At 36.3% G+C, this 21,732-nt stretch overlaps 1 protein-coding gene across 1 annotated transcript; it reads right to left on the bottom strand.

Annotated features, from left to right (window-relative positions):
- Positions 1 to 2,677: 2,677 nt before the first annotated feature.
- On the bottom strand, positions 2,678 to 6,951 carry LOC145065797 (light-inducible protein CPRF2-like). The gene is made up of 6 exons (XM_079012879.1): positions 6,436 to 6,951; positions 4,502 to 4,598; positions 4,144 to 4,354; positions 3,966 to 4,041; positions 3,608 to 3,733; positions 2,678 to 3,540 (listed from the first exon to the last, which is right to left on the bottom strand). The coding sequence occupies exons 1-6, from the start codon at positions 6,907 to 6,909 to the stop codon at positions 3,130 to 3,132; spliced, it is 1,395 nt and encodes a 464-aa protein (XP_078869005.1). The 5' UTR covers positions 6,910 to 6,951; the 3' UTR covers positions 2,678 to 3,129.
- Positions 6,952 to 21,732: the final 14,781 nt, after the last annotated feature.

Raw genomic sequence — 21,732 nt, 5'->3', positions numbered from 1 at the left:
ACTAGCGCTTCTTTCTTTGTAGAAATATCAGCACGCCGACAAGCATCAAAGAGAACATCCCTAACCATATCACGTCTATACTTGAAACCAGGGAGCTCTCTACAATGAACCGCATGTTCCCCAAATGTATCCAATATAAGTTATTTACCAAATTGAAAAGGACTATCAGATGTGTGTGTGTGTGTGTATATATATATATATATATATATATATATATATATATATATATATATATATATATGAGAGAGAGAGAGAGGAATGAAAGAGTTAAAGCAAATAAACCGTCCAACTCAACTGGATGGTAGTTTCGTTTTGTTGAAGGGAGGCACATGTTCGAAACCCCCTCCCAATCAATGTTTTAAAAACCGGTTTTTTAGTTGAACCGGTATGGTGACCAGTTCTCGGTTCGACTGTCGGGTTAAACGGTTTCTATAGTTTTCATCTTTTTTGCTATTTTCATATACATACATACATATATAAATCATGAATTTGACATTTATAAGTCCAAACATTAAAAATACATATAAAAATTAGTTGTTGATTAATCCAAATACATTAAAATAATACATAACCATAAGTTTTAGTGTTTTACATCGATCTATATATGTACAAAAGAAAATAAAATATAATACAAAAACAAAATATAGTTTTAGATGAATACAAATACATCAAAAAAATTTATAACATTTACCATATGTCTTTATTAGAGAAAAATAAATAAAGGAAAATCTCCAGAAAAGTCCCAATATTTTACCCTAATTTACGAAAAAGTCCCAAACTAAAATTTGTTTACGAAAAAGTCCCAATTACCGGTAAAAACGACGATTTAACCCTATTTCCCCGGATTACCGGTTTCATTACTTACCCGGTTTTAATAAAGTCTCATTGTTTTACCATAATTTACGAATAAGTCCCAAATTATGGTAAAATAATGGGACTTTAATGAAAATTATGGTAAAATAATAGGACTTTAATGAAACCGGGTAAGTATTGAAACCGATAAATCGGAAAAAAGGGGTCAAATCATCATTTTTCCCGGTAATCGGGACTTTTTCATAAACCAATTTTAGTTTGGGACTTTTTCGTAAATTAGGGTGAAATATTAGGACTTTTCCGAAGATTTCCCAATAAATAAATTTGAAAAACTTACCAAAGTTTATTATGCAAATGGTTCTTTTCCATGTATTTTTATTCGGTTTAACCGATTCAACCGGATTTTCTAAAAACCAGTCGGTTTAGTCCGATTCAGAAATCGACTTAAAACCGATGATAGTTGAATCGCTCCCTCCTCCAGTTCCCGGTCCAACCGGTTTGACCGGCCAGTTTTAACCGGTTTTTAAAACATTGCTTCCAATATTTTCTTAAAAAAATCCGATTTTTTGTTTATAAGGAAGAAGCGAAAATGGCATGCCACGTAGGCTAGATCAACAATGCTTCCATCTTGGAGTGTCAGAAAGACATGTGACCCGGTAAAAATGTCATAAAGGGCTAAATTGTAAACATTAATCCGTTTTTTTGGTTTTTTTATTTTAAAAAAATAGAATTTAATTGTTATTTTTCCCAAAGTTTAAGACTTTTCTAAAAATTTCCCTATATAAATTAAATAGAAATATTTGTAATTTTTCATATATATGAAAGTTAGGAAATTACTTGATCAAGTTTAAGATCTAGTGATCTACTACAAATCTCGTTTCCTATTTTATTTTATTTTTTTGAATGGCGGAATATTATTAGCTAGCAAGAGGCTAGAAAATGAATTATATCAACTTAGTAACATTAAAAGGATTATGAAGTCAAGAGAACCAACTAATATTGGTTTTACTACACCTACTAGAAATCCAAACATAAAATTTATGAACATCATCAAAAATCAAAAAAAATTTAGGCGTTTTCTCTCTGAAGATCACACCATTCCTGAAATTTCAAATGCACCAAAATGTAGTCAATATAACTGCATCGAAAGCCTTACGCTGACCAATTTTCCATGTAGTAGAGTCAGCCCAATTGAAAAGAGAAACGACAATCAACTGAGAAGAACAATTAACACCCCACCAGATCGCAATACGGGACCAAAGAGCGATCATTTACTATTTTATTAGTCATGCTCACGAATCAAATTCAAGTTTGCTAAATATGACTATTATTAAATTTTGTTTTGATTAGTTGACTAATTATATAATTGGTTATATATAATTTAGTGGTGGTTGATACATAAAAAATAAAGATGTAATTATAACGAATTTATTTATATTTTAATTTATTTTAATAGTCTACTAAGGTTAAAAAAATAGTTTCTTCTTGTAAACTATAGACATTTGATCTACATCTCTTCTACTCTTGTCTATAGACAAACCATAAACGTTTTACTTCTTAAAAAATAAACTCCACTTTATTCTTTTCGTGTGTAACCCTACATAATGTCGAATGTTCTCGGTTTTTCAGTACATCAACCAAATTCTGCAAGCAAAGGTTCCAAGATTCATGAAGATATGTATCGACATACATTCCATGCTTGTTTGGGTAATAACAAGATTTCCCAATATCATGTTAAGAATGGCTCGGATTTCTTGCAACTTTGCTTGTTTTATATTACACCTTCCTCCAAGTACAAAACTTTTTTTATTCAAACAAAATAAAACTAACCAAAACCTAAGAAAGAGGACTAGGAACATAATCCTTCAAGAATCAAAAGATCCAAAAGAAATAAAATCCATCAAATTTGTTCACATTCAGTGTTTCAATTTGTCCAATTTTAAACAAGACATCAATGGAGGAAGAAATATGCACAATCCAAATACTAGACCACCAACTGATATTTGACACAAAAATCAGGCTCCCCAATCGAGCCTCTGCACATAAAAATGACTTGAGTTAAAATTAGAATTCAATCCTTGCCAAGACTGTATTTTTGCTACACATGACATGACAAAACAGAACAACACAAAACAGATTGTACTACATATGTCTTGCATTGAACCAAGACCGGATGACGTGAATGGGACAAAAAAATGCAATTATCTGCCCCCCACCCAAAAAGGTGCAACAATAATACCCCTAGAAAGCTTGTATTATACTGTGTGCTGTACTGTCCTGTTTTGTCATGTCCTGTTATGTTCTATTGAACACAGTCTAACGGTCTTGGGGGACATCCCCACGGAACCGTTTTTGCAAATGTTCCAAGCTCGCAACACGTTGCATCGACGCGGTTCGGCCTATTTTCGGTGGCCCGACTTCCGGCATCATGGGGTTGTGCGGTTGAACGTTTTCAACGGGTGGGAGGTTTACAGGCATTCGTTGAGCAGGTATGTGGTGGTTGGTGGCGGGAGTAGGATGGTGGGGGTTGGTGGCGGGAGGTGGTTGGCCGGAGTAAAAGTGTTGTTGTTTCATGTCATCTTGTAAAGGAACGGAAGTATCCGAGGGTGCATCGGATGGGCTACAAGAATAGGATGGCATGGGACCCATTGTTGATATATCCGACATGGTTTGAACCATTGGGTTAAAACCCGTAATTCTTTTCACACTTTCTTCAGCCATTTTCACCTGTATATAAATCATATTAATTACAAATTTATAAATTTATAATTACATTACTTTTGAAAATACTAACCTTTGCTCTCATTGTTTCAACATCAGCTTTCAGCACTCTATTATCAACAGCTGCTTCATTGTATTTTTGGCTTATGTCTGTGAGACGCTTCAGTAATGAAGAATTTTCTCCCCTTAATTGAGAAACCTATCAACAAGTATAAAAATATTTTATTTAATTAGATCATTTATCTAAATTTAGGCCATTTCTGTGACATAGGACATGACAAAACAGACTGTATTGTGTTTGATGTGATGTGCAGTGACAATGACAATGACAATGACAATGACCGGATAAAACAGGTTGTACTGTGATTCACTCTCGTCTGTGAAAAAGACGTAAATGCCCTCCTCATTTGTATTTAAAAAAAGGAAAAGACCTGTGTCTCAAGCTCAGTCAAATGGGCCTGCTTTCTCCTCCTTGATCGTCTAGCAGATTCTCTGTTTGATAGCATTCTAAAAAGAAAAGAAAAAATAACAACATATTTTCATTTATCTGTGTACTATATATTAAAGCAATATCTTATTAAATCTAAAGATGAAACCCTATTTACTTACCTTCTGACACGTTTTGCATCTGTGGGGTCCATATTTTGAGTTGTTTCTGTATCTCCATCAAGTTCATCATCATCTGATAATTCTCTTGATGATCCACTTGTTGCTGATTTCACTGGAATTGCAACCGCCTTCTTTTGTATAATGGGCAAAGAAGGGATCCCGATAGGCCCACCACTTTCCTTACTTGGTCCCTTGGGATCAAACCCTGACACTATGTGAAACAAAATAACAATCTACTTTTATTTATCTTTTTAATTTGCCCTCATTTACTTTTTTTTTTCTTATACATCATTTATCCAAAAAGCAATTTGAAATTTGATTGAATTTCTAATATTGTAAGAAGTTAAAAGGTACAAACCTTTAGAAGGCACTTGGTATCCCAATTGTGAGGTGTTGGAGGCTTGTGATCCATTGTCAGTTACACCAGCAAAATCTTGAGCTTTTGCAGAAGATGCCTAAGAGAAACAATTATAGAAGTGAATTTCTTTTTATTTGGATGATAATGCTATAATTGGGTAGAATTTTCAAATTACAGGTGTAAAATAAGAAAATATGAAAGTGGGATGCTAATATGCTATAATAAACAAATCAATGAAGTATATTGTTATTTCTTGCATTTATAATACTACGAGTCTACGAGGTTATCCTAAATTAAATACAATTTATGTGCAGTTTATTTTGAGTTAATGGCCTTAATGGGAACAGCTCAATTAGGTAAGCTACATGCCTATATATAAGTGTTTCTTTTTGACTTGCTGCAGAAAGAATAACTGTAATAGGAGGCAAAAGTCAAGGAATAATTATACAAAGTATTGAAAGGTCAACCTTGTATTATTATAATCATAATCATAATTGTAATAATAATAATGATAATGGTAACAATAATAATGAAAATAGTAATTATAATAATAATAATAATAACAACAACAACAACAATAATAATGACAGTAAAGCTTGGAGAAAAAGAGAGATGCAAAAAACCTAAATACTCTTCATGAAGAAATAATTTAATTATTTAATCCTACATAAACAACTACATATCTATTATTAGAACATCGATTCCTCCAAATAACATCAAGACAAGATGACACTTTGTCCTTTTGTTCCTTTATTCTATATTCTACACCAAATTGTTTATTGATACAATTGTACATCCATCTAAAAAGCCAACATCTGCACATCCCTTTCTACTAATGGATGGAACAAGAATATAATCAAACAGAATTGCCTAATACTCTTTGTAAGAACCAAAGTTTCACAACAATATCTATTTTGTCACCATTAATTTCTTTGGATATAGAATCTTAACATTGTGTTCTCAAACGTCTTTTTGGAGAGAAAGAGGGGAAAGGGAAAAAAAACAAACAAACATATGTGTTAATCCTAACTATAGCAATCCTTGTGATAGTAAACCACTTAGCAAGACAATTAATCCTATTTTTCCTCTACATATGTGTACATCTCTATGCATCCCAGCCAAAAGCAAAACTTAAAATCAAAAGGTGGATCTCTTTAATAGTTACATAAATTATGATTTGCAATAGAAGTACATACACAATTCAAAGTAATTAAAATGGAAAAGGATATAGGGGATAGAATTTGAGCAGTTAGAATATGATCTACTTTTTGGAGAATATGAGAATGAACAAGATATTTCTAGTTTCATGATTCATGGGAGGACGTTTATTTAAACACAATCCCATCCAGATAATCAACTTCAAAATTTGTGGTGTGTCATTGTGTACTATACTTCTGTTTAGTCTTCCCAATTAGAAATCGTATGAGATTGGTTTAATTGATTCATCTATGGACTATGGTGTTATGCAAGAATCCCTTTTTTGCCTCTGCACCATTGGTTCTACTATCATTAATGAGCAATACTTGAATGATTATTTCAGAGTTGAGGGACACAATTTACATCACAATACTAAAAGGCATTGCTTCTAGTAAAATTATTTCACCGTTCATTATTAAAAAAAGTTGCATCATATGTGTTTATAGCTATTTTTTTGCATTTTAATTTGATTCTTATGGATGTTACAAGAGTAAATTATATTCCCCTTGTAATCGATTTAATGCGCATCAATCTCCTCTTAACCTCTGTTGTGTAAATCTACTGGCTATCGATCACGTTGCTAGTTATTTGACATTATCTCTTATTAGAACTAGAAAGTAAAAGAAACTAGCAATGTTATCAAATCTAAGCGCGGATTTTGAGTTTTACTCAGCAAACGGGCAACATAAGATAAAATATAGATTTGAAAGAGATGCAGGAAAAACAAATATGCATACCCTAGTCAAAGCAACAGCTGCACAAGCGAGATTGAGACGACTTTTAAGGTAAGCCTGGTACTCCTCCGAATCAATAGGAACATTAGGAGGTCCGCCGGCTAAGGAAGCACCAAACGAAGTCGTCGCAGCTGCGCCACCACCAGTGGTACTGCCAGTTGTTCTGCCGCTCTCGTTGTTCTTCAAAGTAGCAGTGGTGGTGGCAACAGCCTGATTTTTGTCTCGAACCTCGTCTTGATCCTTGATCTCGACAACTTCGTTTGGTCTAGAAGATGAAGATTCCGGTGGCGCCGATGCCTCTTGGAGAAAACGTTGAAATTGCCACTCAGACATACTCCGATTCATCATCGCCGGCGTTGACTTGCTCTTAGATGCGGATGAGGAAGATGATGATTCATCCTCGTCGGCGGCCCCGGCGGCCGGCGATGGCGACCAAAAGTGGCCCGCAATATCGTCCACTGAAAACATCCTATCCATTTCTCTCTCCTCTCAATTTCGACTTTAAGCATACGTATCTGAGTAGTTGCGCTCGTGGACCTTTTATCATTAAGAATTTTTTCAAACATGTCCCTCAACTTATTTTTCTCCAATAATTATGCATATTCTCTTTGAATATATCATAAATAGTCCCCAATATAATTTTGACTCAAGTCAATCACTTTCAAATGTATCACACAACAATCAAATGTATCACGCAACAATCAACAATATAAAAGTCAGATCATTTTCAAATGTATCACACAACAATTCACACTAATCCCAACCGGTTGTTAAGCAAATATTAAGTATATTTCATATATTTTGTCCTCATTGATTATTAAATCAATACTTTTTTAATAAGAAAAAGACAATATACTGATCGATTTATTCAGATTCTTGGAAATGTCCCGATTACCTCATTTCCATTTCCTTCAGGTGGCTTTGCTAAGATAGAACTTGATCTGGTATGTGAGATGTTGAGTTGACAATTGAGGTTAAACTGAAACGAAATACTACTTTCACGATCATTTCAAATGTCCAAATCACAAGCAAAGATAATGGCATCCACTTCTTCTATTGGGAGCTCAAATGTATCTACATCAATTAGTCGACTTGAAAAAGTATAGGGGTAACATGAGATTGTGATCAATGTGGAATGTGGACTTTTTAGACTCCAATCAACAAAATACAAGTTTATTGGATGCCTTAATATTAGACAACGCTAGTAAAATTTCATTAGTTGGTTATGTCTTAGATAGTAAATGTTATACTAACCAATAAAAAACGAAATGTAATACTATGATAAACAAATAGATTAATGTGTTGCTAAATTTTTTAAAATAAATTGCTTTTAACCCCAAATATATGAAAAGTTTGAAATAAAAAACAAAAATAAAAATTGATGTAATTTCAAATTTATTTGTAGCATATATATTTAAAATAAAAAAAACTTATCAATGACATTTGTATACCAATTTCGTGTCACCATTAATTATCTATTTTTTAATTGCATACATAGTTAATTATAAGGTAAGTATCTTTTCATCTTAAGTAGTTGGATATGTTTTATATGCCCGAATTACTTGTAGACCAAGATAGGTAGGTAAAAATTATTGGAGATACAGTGGAGATATGCACAATTAAGGTTTCATATATATATATATATATATATATATATATATATATATATATAGGGTTAGGTTCATGTGAGACGGCCTAATTTTGTGAGACCGTGAGACACATTTTTTTATTTTTTTATTTTTTTTTAATTTTTTTTAGTTAATTCAAGTTCCGAAAATAATATTTTAAAAAAAAAAGAATTTTTGGATTTTTCCACTTATTTTGCATTTTAAAATTATTTTTTAGAATATGTACAGTGTAATATTCTATTAGAATATTTCACGTATTTTTCAAAAAAAATGGAATTTATTTTTATTCTTTTTTTAGTTAATTCAAGTTCCGAAAATAATATTTAAATTTTTTTTTAGATTTTTCCATTTATTCTGCATTTTAAAATTATTTTTTAGAATATGTCAGTGTAATATTCTATTAGAATATTTCACGTATTTTTCAAAAAAAAACGGATTTTTTTTTATTTTTTTTATTTTTTTTAGTTAATTCAAGTTCCGAAAATAATATTTAAAAAAGGAATTTTTGGATTTTTCCATTTATTTTGCATTTTAAAATTATTTTTAGATTTGCTCTATATATATATATATATATATATATATATATATATATATATATATATATATATATATAATATATATTTTTGTTAAATAAAAGGAATTAGGGTTGTGATATGGTTTATTTCATTCAAAACATGAAATTAGTATAAGAGAATACATTGTTGTCTACATCGATTAGACTTCATTTTAGATTATTTTAATGATGCAAGACAACATCGTGTGCAACTTAAAATAAACAACTTAGCTAATAATGCATATATAGTTACATTTTGTTATCGTTTGAAGAGTTTTGTCACTCGTTTATATTGTGTATATTATTTGGCATACCCTAAAATAAAATAGTGACTACGCCACTGAAGATTTGTTTTTATTTTTATATTAAACTATGATTTTACCCGCCGCATGTTGCGGCAACCGTAATGAATTTAAAGAGTAGTAGAAAATAAGGCAATTATGTAAATTTGGTAATTATATGTTGAAAATATACCAAAAGTTAGTTACATGAGGTACTACATTCATTAATTATAATTTCTGGATGTAAAGCATAATTTGTTTACATACAAAAGACGTTGCCTCTTTTTATTTATGGGGTGTTTGGCTTGGCTTTTTAGAGACCAAAAGTCATTTTTGGAAAAGTTGTAAAAAGTCAGGTTTTTCTAACTTTTCCAAAAAGTTGATTTTTCTTTTATCCAAAATCCAAAAATAGCTTTTAAAAGTTTTTTGCCAAACATCTTTTACCTTTGATCTTTTCCTAAAATGACTTTTGGCCTCTCAAAAGCTAAGTCAAACACCCCCTTAGTTTAACGACAAAATGGTACATATATTTAGTTTAACTACAAAATGGTACATAACAGATAACATGCCTCATGCGAATTTCTGTCGGTTGCTAAACAACAAGAAAAATAAAGACAATAAACTTCAAAGGCAAACCTTAACTATAGAGCATAATAATAGCCATGCAATGTGCCTGTAAAAAACAAACGTGCAAAACAAAAAATCAGTATAAATTATGATTGTATACATTAAGAATACTACAAATTTGTATTTTTGGTGAAAATCTTCACGGGAAAATCAGAAAGGCAATCCAACTTCACATTGGTCACCAAAAAATAATGCAAAATGGTGCATTTACGAATAAAAAATAAGAAACGGATTTATGTTGGACTACATTGCTATCTTTTTTGGTTACAAATACTCAATTTCATGTTGATTTACCCATTCGACTGTTATGCAAATTTAAACATTCAACGGTTTTTGGTGCAGAGACATATAAATGGATATATGTCTTCAATCAAATATAGTATATAATACAATCATATACATTGTAACGTTTGGTTTTTGGTACGCATTTATTTATAAATTATTCATTTTTATAGAGATACTCGACAAGTTGGAAGCCCCAGACTCGTCAAGTAGAAATGAGTCTTGGACGCGGGTTTTAAGCTATCTACTCGACGAGTCGAGAGCCCTCAACTCGGCGAGTAGGTCTGCCAGAGTGAAACCCTAATTTCGGGGTTTTGCACCCTATTTAAGCATCTTAATCCCCACATTTTGGCCTCATTTCCAGCCTCCAAGTCTCAAACCCTAATCCACGAAACCCTAGAGCATTATGTGAGTGTGTGAGCTATTTTTTAGTGTTCTTGTGTGTTTTGAAGCTTGTAGAAGAAGAAGAAGCTTGAGGACTCCAAGAGAAGATTGTAGATCCATAAGCGACATCTCTGTCCCTTCACTTTCTGGTAATCAAGTCTCTAACTTGATCATTCATTCATTAGATCTACTTATTTCCACTTTTTGAGAGTTTTGGTTCAAGAAGTTTGACCCTTGGGGTTTGGATGTCCCAAGCAAGGATCCTTTCAGATCTGAGATCATTAAGGGTTGTTAAGGCATAAGGTGCAAACTTTATGCCATTGAAGCCTCCATGCAATCTCTAAGGTGTTGTTATGGCCTTTTGTGCCCCAAAAGGCCATGCATGGAAGGAAAGTTTAAGGGTTTATGTGTTCTTCTGGTATCTAGGACCTAGATCTGGGTTTTCATGCATTAGTCTGGAGTAATAAGGTTGTTAGACAAAGATCTATGTCCTAAGGAACTAGAGTTTTAGCAAAACCCATTAAGATGGGTTATTAGCGGGTAAAGTTGGAATTTTACCCCTAAATGGGGCATTTCCAATGTATAGACGAAGTTTGGACTTTGGATCTGAGAGTAGAGGCTTAGTCTATTAAGATGGCCAAATAGACAGAGGAACTCGTCGAGTCCATAAGGGAACTCGACGAGTTGGGTCGTGTTGTCCCGTTTCAGCTTAAGACAGAACTTGACGAGTCTGTGAAGGGACTCGATGAGTTGATTCGCTAAATCGCGGCCATAAGCAGCCTGATAGAACTCGACGAGTCGGGGGGATGTCTCGACGAGTTGGGTCGCGATTTTGGGACTGTTAAGTTAAAGAACTCGATGAGTTGATAGGTCGACTCGGTGAGTTGGTCAACCCAAAATGTTGACTTTGACCAAAGCGTTGACTATGACCAGGGGTAAGATGGTCATTTTACCCTAAGGAGGATTATTAGGTTTTGACTAAGTGTTATTGTGATATTAATGGTCGGGGAGTCGTTGGAGCAGCCATCGGAGATTCCTCACTCGAGATTTCAGCAGTCAGTTTTGCAATGTGAGTTTCCTTTAGTAGGAACGGGTATAAGGCACCAATGTTGGCCCCTATAGAGTATCTAAGTGTGGGCTGGGCCCGTATCTTAGAATGATTATGTTTAGTAGTTAAGTGTGGGCTGGGCCCGTATCTTAGACTTGTTATTGTGACATCCCCAAAATCACGGCCAGAAAAGACCGGTTTGTTTATGCTTTATAAAAATCAGAGTACTTCATTTTATAAAAAAATGTTGCGGAATTTGTTCCCAGAAAAACATGGTAAATACGTTATTAAAACATTTTCGAAGGAACGTATTTATTCCATTTTAAAACGTTTGGGATGTCATCGTTAATACAGAAACATAAGCATAAACAGAACTTACAATGATTTACACTAGTGATCTATATCTCTTTAAATCTCTCAGTGTAATGTCACTTCATATCAACACCTGTGATATACATAAACTGAGTGGGTCAGGTTGGGAAACCTGGTGAGTACATAGGGTTTTCAACCCACAATAATATAATTATTATTTTTAAACATCAAACAATCAACCCAATTACCCATTCCCGTTATCCTCACATTACGTCCCTAAAACATCTAACACAAGGGACCTAGTCAAAGGACTATCATTGGGATGGAGTATACCTGGTGAGCACACAGTTCACACAGTTCGAATAAACACACAGTTCGAATAAACACACAGTTCGGTTAAACACACAGTTCGAATAAACACCTACAGGTTGCGAGCCTGCTAGTGTTCCACTGGACTGTCTAGAATAGTCCGTGGTTGTCATCTATATTCCGCTAGATGACTAGATCATCAAGAACAGCTATAACGAGGCCTCTCATTATTTTATTTTGTCACACAGCAACTATTATATCTACCCGTGTTTTACCCCGCACATTATGTAGATATAAAATACTTATACAGTTTGAATCACTGAAAACATGTATAAAACGTTCATCCAATATAGATAGCAAGTATACAGATAATATACACACACAGCACGTAAAATACTTCATATCTATGTGTAAGCTGAAAGTAACTATGCACTCACCTTAGTAGGTGGTGACTCAGTACTCGGACAGCGCTTCGATACTCTCAAAACGATATTCCTTCGATAAAACCTAGTACCGATACCACTAGGGTTTAGTTTAACGATAACCGCGACAAATTAATTAGTCTGACTATTATTAAGCGTTAATAACGCTCAATATAACTCATAATAATAGCCCAAATAATTATTTTAAGGACCTAATAACATTCCTATAATTATTTGAAAGCTATATAAAAAATTGCGTAAGCGTAGCACACTTACAGCGAATTTTATCGAAAACCGGGACTTAATTGGAGCAGCGTTTCGAAACCGAAAAACTCATTTTTCTCGGGACTCCGGGAGCCTCGGGGCTTCCCTAGGGTGCTAGGGGTTTAACTAGGGCTTAGGGGTGGTTTGGGGTTGTAGAGAGAGAAAGTAGTGAGAGAAAGAGTTGATTTTTGGTGTGAAAAACCGGCTGCCCTCGCACCCCTTTTATAGGTGCGAGGCTTCGCACTACGCGGGGCGTTCAGAAGGTTACGCGGGGCGTAACTTCGGATAAGGGTGCCAGATGGCGAGACCTCGGTGGTGCGTCGTGGCTTCTTCTGGACCGAGAATGGCTAAGCGAACGCGGCGCGTACGAGACCGAACGCTGGGCGTAGCGAGGGGCGACGCGTCACTCATCCGAGGCGACTTCAGCGATCATCATCGGACGGCTGGGAAAGCGCCACGTCAGCGACTTCGTATTAGATCTCGCAAAATCGAGTACAATCTTTAAAAATTCGTAACTTTTGCGTACGATCTCCGTTTTCGACGTTCTTTATATCCACGCGAAGGTGGGAATGTACTCTACAACTTTCGTTTAGACTCCGTCAGCTAATTTTGGCTCGATTTTAAATTTTATATTATTAACGGGTCGGGACACGATTGGTCCGTTAAATCCTCATAACTTCTTCATCCGACATCCGTTTTCGCCCATCTTTTTCTCGTTACGCTACTCTCAATGAGATCTTCGATTCTCGTTTAGGTCGTGTCGGCTAAAAACCGCTCGATCAAATATTCGAATTTCGGGCTGTACACTGCTAGTCCGAAACTTCGAAAAATCATAACTTCTTCATACGAAGTCAGATTTGGGCGTTCTTTTTATCGATGTTCTTAGTTTAACATATTCTACGACTTTCGTTTAGATTGCTAAAGCTAAATCTTACTCTATCGTAAATTCACTATTTACGCTTTCCGGTATCGTGCCGGTTCCGTCGCGAAACTTCAACGGGTCATAACTTCTTCGTTATAACTCGGATTTCGGCGTTCCTTATATGTACGGAAACCTTGTGACATACTCTACAACTTGGTTAAGATTATTTATTCTAAATAATCTTTTTTCGAAAAGTCGTTTTCGACCCCTATTGCCTCTAAATTGACTAGCCCGGATTCGCGGGCGTTACAGTTATGATTAGTAGTTAAGTGTGGGTTGGGCCCGTATCTTAGTATTATCTGAGTATGTTATTGAACTGGTAGTTTATAGTTATACTTGTTGTCTGTGTGATACTTGTATGCATGTTTAGTTAGCGGGGTGTGGGGGGCGTATCTCTCAGACAGCGGAGTGTGGGCGAGGCCCGTACCTCCTAGCAAGCTGAGTGTGGGCGAGGCCCATATCTCTTAGTTAGCAGAGTGTGGGCGAGGCCCATATCTCTGAGATAGTTAAGTATGGGCGAGGCTTGTATCTCATAGTTAGCCGAGTGTGGGCGAGGGCCTGTATCTCCTTGAGTGTGGGCGAGACCCATATCTCCTAGTTGCATGTTTTATTTTATGTGTATGGTATGGGTTAGTTTGGGGAGACTCACTAAGCTTCGTGCTTATAGTTTTCAGTTTTGGTTTCAGATACTTCCGGTAGCAAAGGGAAGAGCTCGGGATGATTGCAGTGTACACACCATTCGTTCAGCCTAGGATGTTTTAGACTCTGATATTCTAACACATGCTTTTGATACAATATACTGACATGATGATTTTGTGATACATTAATTATGTTTTTATGAGATGATGGATGGTATTTATGGTTTTATGAATAATTAAAAATGAAATTTTGGACTGTATTTTTGGGATGTTTCAAGTTGGTATCAGAGCCTTGGTTTGAGGGATTCGGGTACACTCTCGGGTGTGTCTGGACTCAAACTAAGGACTTGGTATTAAAATTCTCAAAAGAAAATCATTATTATAAAAAGAAATTTGAAAAGAGAAAGGAATTTAAAAAGAGAAAAGGGTGTAGTGCATGCAATCAGCCGAGCTCAAGTAAGTACTCCCAAATTACCCATACAAGTTTATGTTATGATATGTTATGAGAACTGCATACTAGAGTAAGACTAAGGATCTAGGAAGGATGTCTTATGTGCCTGTTATATATGTATCATCTTTATGAGAACTGCATGCTAGATTAGGGCTAATGTGACATCCCCATTTTTACGGCCAGAAAAGACCGATTTTGTTTATGCTTTTTAATAAAAATCAGAGTAACTTCTTAAGAAAAGTATTGCGGAATTTGTTCCCAAAACAAAATATGATATAAATTTTATCAAAGCATTTCTTAAAGAAATGTATTTCCATTACTTTACAAAAACTCGCGATGTCAATCATCGATACAGACCATAAGCATAAACTAACAAGAAATAAACTGTTGGATATAGTGTCTAAGTCCATAACTATATTTGGTATGTACTTGACCCGACCCGGCATGGTCCATTTGGGTTGCACTTCACCCGAACAATTTATGGATAATATTTGAGAATAGTACAAGTTATGATTTATTAATATATTATAAGTTCTAATATATTAATATAAGATCATATTATTTAATTAGTATTGATCTATAATTAATCTAGGATTAATTTAGAGATCAAAGATGTTACTAATTAAATATGGGCTTCTATATTTATATAGTGTGGGCTAATGCTTATTTGGAATGGGCTAGGCTTGCATGGAAAAGTCCATGGATACTCCATGGAGCTTTGACCCATGGATCTCATGGAAATGAAGAGACATGGGTATTAGGGTTTACATGGATGTAACCCTAATCCATCCACACTATATAAAGGGGGCTTTGGTTCTTGAAATCACACTAGTTGACACTTGTTGAGGTGAGGGCCGATTTCAAGAGAAGAGGTGACTATTCTCTCAAAGTTCCAAGTTTGTGGTGATTTGTGACTTTCATTTGAGGCATCCACACTATTGGTGCTAGGCTCTAAAACTCCAAGCAATCAACTACAACTACAAGGTAAGTGTTTCTACTAGCTTTATTTGATTCAAGTTCCCCATGCCATGCTAGTTAGGATATAAGCCTTGGAAAAAATAATTATTTGCATGTATCTTAGACAAACATAGATCCAAGGTTTATTAGGGTTGCATGTACACTTAGGAAGTGTTAGAATGCTCAAAACCCTTCAGTGGTATCAGAGCCTAGGCTTGTTTGTTTGATACTTGTTGCAATATGCTTGAAAAAAGTTGAAATCTTGCTGTCTGACTGCTGGACTCGCCGAGTCCATGGGGGGACTCGCCGAGTTCACTTGTATCTTCAACCTACTCGCCGAGTAGGTTCATGCACTCGGCGAGTAGGGTCGACAGAGTGCAGATTTTTGACTTTAGTTGCTGGAAATGGATTAGAAACATTACCCTAAACTGTTTTGGTACTTGAAAACTTGTTTTAGAAGGTGTAATGTCTTTTCTAACTTATTTACAACAACTAGTTATCAAAATTACAAAGATTAAGTGTGATTTTGATATATGAAAGTGTTCATGTTCATGATCTTGTTCTTATGATGTTTAGATGATCATAGGAATTATTTGTAACCTATGTGGTAGATTAATTCTTGATCATAATGTGATTTAATGGAGTCCATAACTTGTCCTCAAGTTATGGAAAGCCAAAAGTCTCTTGGATTGAAAACCATTAAAAGAACACAAGAGTTAGAAAAGTGAAGAGTCTTCATTTTATTACTCTATTAAACTCATAAGTTACAAGATATGAAAAGTTTTGAAAGTTTACAAAACTTGCCCTCAAGTTTTGGAACAAGTAAAGTCAAGTTAAAACTTTAGTTCCAACCCTTAGAATTTTAAAAGTTAAAATTCAACCCTTATACTTATATTATTATGATTTAATAATTATATATATATATATATATATATATATATATATATGTGTGTGTGTGTGTGTAAGAACAAAGTCGTCTTACCGCTAGTACGTCTCATTCACGAAGCCGGTCTATAAGGTGGGTATAAGGTTGTTGCCTATAAAATGGTGACTTAATGGGTGTCCACTCTCACCCACCGCTTGCTTGACTGGTGGAGGGTCGTTAGCCGAACGGGTAAGACAAGGACTTATAAATTCTCATTTAAAGTATGATGAATATTATAAAGTAACTAAATGTTTTATTACCCAATCTTAGTTACTTTAGGAAAAATGTGAATAAGGTGCTAATCCATGAAATCACACTTTACACTTTGATTAAGTCGTTGGTGGAGCGTGTGTGGTTAACCGGCACACTAACTTGGACTTAACAAGGTAGGTAAAGGGTGACTTAGGGTTTATTATAGTATCGATGGAGCGTGTGTGGTTTACCGGCACATCGATTGAGTGATAAACCTTAAGGGTACCAAGTGATTTGCATGGTTACTTCACACCTCGTTTTGTGATCCTCGGCATCCCAGTCACAAAACATGGAGGGCACACTCGAGATTGAAACATGCCTTTGAATAGTTCATTGAATCTCAAAGAATCTAGGAATTTCTAAGAACCAATCAAAAACCTAATACTTAAATGTTTCGGTTTTCGTGGTGGAAATTGGTGAATCGTCATTCACCTGGCTTTCAAATATGGTATAGCTTAGATTACGGCATACCTCTTCTAAGTTATATTATATTGTGATTGGATCCTAGCCTTAATATTACATTTGGGTGTTTTATTAAGGACACTCTTATATCTAAACTAATCTTGTTCTCTTCTTTTCAAATGTCTTCAAGCAATGCTGCTTCTGGCTCGAATCCCCATGGCTCCTTTACCCTTATGAACTTGTGTGGGAAAGTCACCTTTGATGGATCCAACTTCAATGAGTGGATCAGAAACATCAGGATGATTACCCGCTATGAGGACAAAGAATATGTCCTTGACAAGGAGCTTAAGGAGATTGATGAGACCACTGCAACTCCTCAGGAGATCGCTGACTTTCGGGCACATGAAAGGGATGCTACGAAAGTGGCTTGCATCATGATGGCCACGATGATAGCGGAACTCCAAAAGTCTTATGAGGATTTCTACCCTTATGAAATTCACCAAGATTTGATGGAAAGATACCATCAAAGTGCAAGACAAGAGAGGTATGAAATCATCTGCTCCATGATAACAACCATGATGAAGGACGGGGAATCCGTCACGAGCCACATGCAGAAAATGCAAAGGTATGTGGATCGTTTGCTGAAGCTTAATGTGAACTTCTCTGAGGATCTTGCAATAGATATCATTTTGCACTCCTTACCATCGTGCTATGATCAATTCCACATGACATATCACATGAATAAGGAAGAGGTCACACTCAGCAAACTTCAGGGACTTCTCAAGACCGCAGAATCAGGTCTTAAGGGGAAGTCGGTTGCTATCACTCCTACTCCAAACTCAACTCCGATTTTGGCAATTGGGAAAAGTCGATGGAGGAAGAGAAAGAGATCCTCAAAGGGTACCAAGGCTCGGACCCTTGATGGCTCTTCTTCAAGTGGAACCAAGAAAGGTTTCATCACTCCTTCTTCTGACCCAAAAGAGGCTGAATGCTTCTATTGCCATGATAAGTCTCATTGGAAGCGGAACTGCCCAAAGTACCAGCAGGATGTGAAGAATGGGAAAGTCAAACCCAACCATGCAGGTATTTACACTATCATTTCTAATAACTCACCCCATTCTAAATCTTGGGTCCTTGATACCGGTTGTGGTATTCATATTTGTTGTGACTTGCAGGGACTAAGAAGAAGTGAGGATGTGGAGCAAGGAAGAATAAACTTGATCATGGGGAATAGGAAAGCTTCACCTGTCACCAAGATTGGAGTTTATACTTTATCGCTAAGTAGTGGGTTTAATTTAGATTTGAATAAATGTTGTTATTCGCCAGGAATGGCAAGAAATATTATTTCCTTTCATGCTTTGTACAAACAAGGGTTTACCTTTTCATTTAATAATGAAGTTGGTTCTATTGATGTTTTCTATAATAATGTTTTTTATTTTAAAGCATTACCTTGTGATGGTGTGTATGAAGCTGTATCTGTTGTAGATAACTTAGGAAATAATGTTTTGAGTATTGATTCTACTAATCATAATAACTTGGATAAAGCATCATTATGGCATTGTCGTCTTGGACATATAAGCAAGAAACGCATAGGCCAACTCCAAAAGGATGGAGTCTTGGAGTCGTTTGACCTAAAGTCAGATGATAGTTGCGAATCATGCTTACTTGGAAAAATGACAAAGTCACCCTTCACAGGCTCGTGTGAGAGGGGTGAAGGTTTGTTGGACCTTGTACACACGGATGTGTGTGGACCATTCAAACATGCCACAAGGGATGCTAATCGTTATTATTTGACTTTTACTGATGATTACAGTAGATATGGATATGTCTACTTAATCAAGCATAAGTCAGAGACTTTCGAGAGGTTTAAGGAATTTAAACAGGAAGTCGAGAATCAATTGGGCAGGAACATTAAGATGCTTCGATCCGATCGAGGAGGTGAGTATCTTAGTTCAGAGTTCCTCGACTATCTTAGGGAATGTGGGATTGTCTCACAATTGACACCTCCCAGGACACCACAGTTGAATGGTGTGGCTGAGAGGCGTAATCGAACCTTGTTGGATATGGTTCGTTCCATGATGAGTCGAGCTACGCTACCAATCTCATTCTGGGGGTATGCCTTAGAGACTGCCGCCCATATTCTTAATCTTGTCCCTACAAAGAAAGTTGCCAAAACTCCTCACGAGATGTGGACTGGCAAAGTACCTAAGCTAGACCACATCAAGATTTGGGGTTGTGAGGCTTTCGTGAGACGCGAGACTCATGATAAGCTCGAACCTCGAAGGGAGAGGTGTATTTTCATCGGCTATCCACAGAAATCCTTTGGTTACCTCTTCTACAGACCTAGTGATAATGTGGCCTTTGTAGCAAGAAGAGGAGTTTTTCGAGAGAGAGAATTTATAAGCCAAAGAGACAGTGGGAGGCAAATTGATCTTGAAGAAATTCAAGAGTCAAGCGGTGAAGGAACTTCGAACCCTAGCCCTCAACTTGAGGAGGAAACTCCTGTTGAGCCAGTTGATGTGCCTGTACCTCTGAGGCGTTCCACGAGAGTTAGGAATGCACCTGAGCATTATTATGGCTTCCATATTACTGCGGAAGGTGAGACACTTATTAGTGATGAGACACTAGTAGGTCTGAATGAACCTAACAGCTACACGGAAGCCATGGCAGGCCTTGAGGCTGCTAAATGGAAAGAGGCTATGGAGAGTGAGATACAATCCATGTATGACAATCAAGTTTGGAACTTGGTTGAGAATGTACCTGGTCGTAAGACTATAGGGTGCAAATGGGTCTTCAAGAAGAAGACCAACATGGATGGTAATGTACACACTTATAAGGCTAGACTGGTTGCAAAGGGCTTCTCTCAAATTCCTGGAGTGGACTATGATGAGACCTTTTCTCCAGTAGCCAAGATTAAGTCTATTCGGGTTCTGTTGGCCATAGCTGCATTTCATGACTATGAAATATGGCAAATGGATGTCAAAACCGCTTTCCTTAATGGAAAGTTGGCTGAAGATGTTTACATGAGTCAGCCAGAGGGTTTTATCAGCAACGAGTACCCTAATAGAGTGTGTAAGCTCGAGAAATCCATTTATGGATTGAAACAGGCACCTCGCAGGTGGAATCTTTTCTTTGATGAGAAAGTCAAGGAATTTGGCTTTTCGAGGAGTGAAGATGAATCTTGCGTCTATATCAAGGCTAGTGGGAGCATAGTCAGTTTTTTTGGTACTGTATGTGGATGACATACTACTCATAGGAAATGACATCCCAACCCTGCAGGAAGTAAAGTCCTAGCTTGGGAAGTGTTTCGCTATGAAGGACCTTGGTGAAGCTGCCTATATCCTAGGGATAAAGATTTTGAGAAACAGGAGTAAAAGGCTAATTGGACTTAGTCAAAGCACCTACTTGGACAAAGTGTTGAAAAGATTCAACATGCATAACTCCAAGAAAGGTGAGTTACCCATTCAGTGTAACGCCAGATTAAGTAAGACACAAAGCCCTAGTACTGAGGCTGAGATAGCAGAAATGAGTCGACTTCCTTATGCTTCAGCTGTAGGATCGATCATGTATGCCATGACGTGTACTCGACCTGATGTAGCCTTTGCTTTGAGCATGGTTAGCAGGTATCAGGCGAACCCTGGCAAGGAACACTGGACTGCGGTAAAGAATATCCTCAAGTACCTGCGAAGGACTAAGGACTGGGTCCTTACCTTCAGTGGGAGTGATGACTTGAGAGTTGTAGGGTATAGTGATGCTAGCTTCCAGACTGATAGGGATAATTTCCGCTCTCAGTCAGGCTGGGTCTTTACCCTAAAAGGAGGAGCAATTTCTTGGAAGAGTTCCAAGCAGGAGACAATGGCTGATTCTACTTGTGAATCAGAGTATATAGCGGCAAGCGAGGCAGCAAAGGAGGCTATATGGCTAAAGAACTTCATCGGAGACCTTGGAGTTGTACCAGCTATAAAAGAGCCAATGGAGATTTTCTGTGACAGCAATAGTGCGGTTGCCTTAGCCAAGGAACCAAGAGATCATGGGAGATCCAGACACATTGACAGAAAATATCACTTCATCAGACATCGAATAGAAGAAGGAATCCTCATGGCGAAGAGGGTATCATCAGATGAGAACCCAGCAGATCCCCTCACGAAGGGACTGAGTAGGGTTAAGCATCTCCAGCATGCTCGGAGCATAGGGCTAAAGGATGATATTAGATTTAGTAGTTAGATAACCCAGAAATTTGTAAAGTGTAATTGACATTTGATGATGAATAAAAGGTGTTTTATTTATGAGTAAAGTGTTGCTATCTCTTGTCGATCGTTTACTATATTTCTTTTGCATGTTTTGACTTCCAGAATAATTTTGTTTGGTATAACATATTATTCAAACCTCCACAGTCAGTCATATGTTGGAAGTAGGTATGAATCAAGACTGTCATGATTGGTTGCATAGGTCCAAGGTGTTGGACATGGCTACAACAATCATGAGTGCTCATAAGTTCTGAGCATTGGACTCAACCCACGCTCACTGGAATCACTTCATGGAATTTTATCTCGAGTGATCGTGAGACGGTAATATCATATAAGTCTTCAAACCTAGAGATGTGATTTGTTACTTACGAGTTGGTTATGCATTGATTGTACGAA

The sequence above is a fragment of the Lactuca serriola genome, chromosome 8 (genome assembly GCF_051521515.1).
Source record: "Lactuca serriola cultivar US96UC23 chromosome 8, Lser_US96UC23_V15, whole genome shotgun sequence".
NCBI classification, from domain to species: Eukaryota; Viridiplantae; Streptophyta; class Magnoliopsida; order Asterales; family Asteraceae; genus Lactuca; species Lactuca serriola.
Note: the sequence above shows the minus strand (reverse complement) of the source record. Positions and strands in the feature narration are given on the sequence as shown.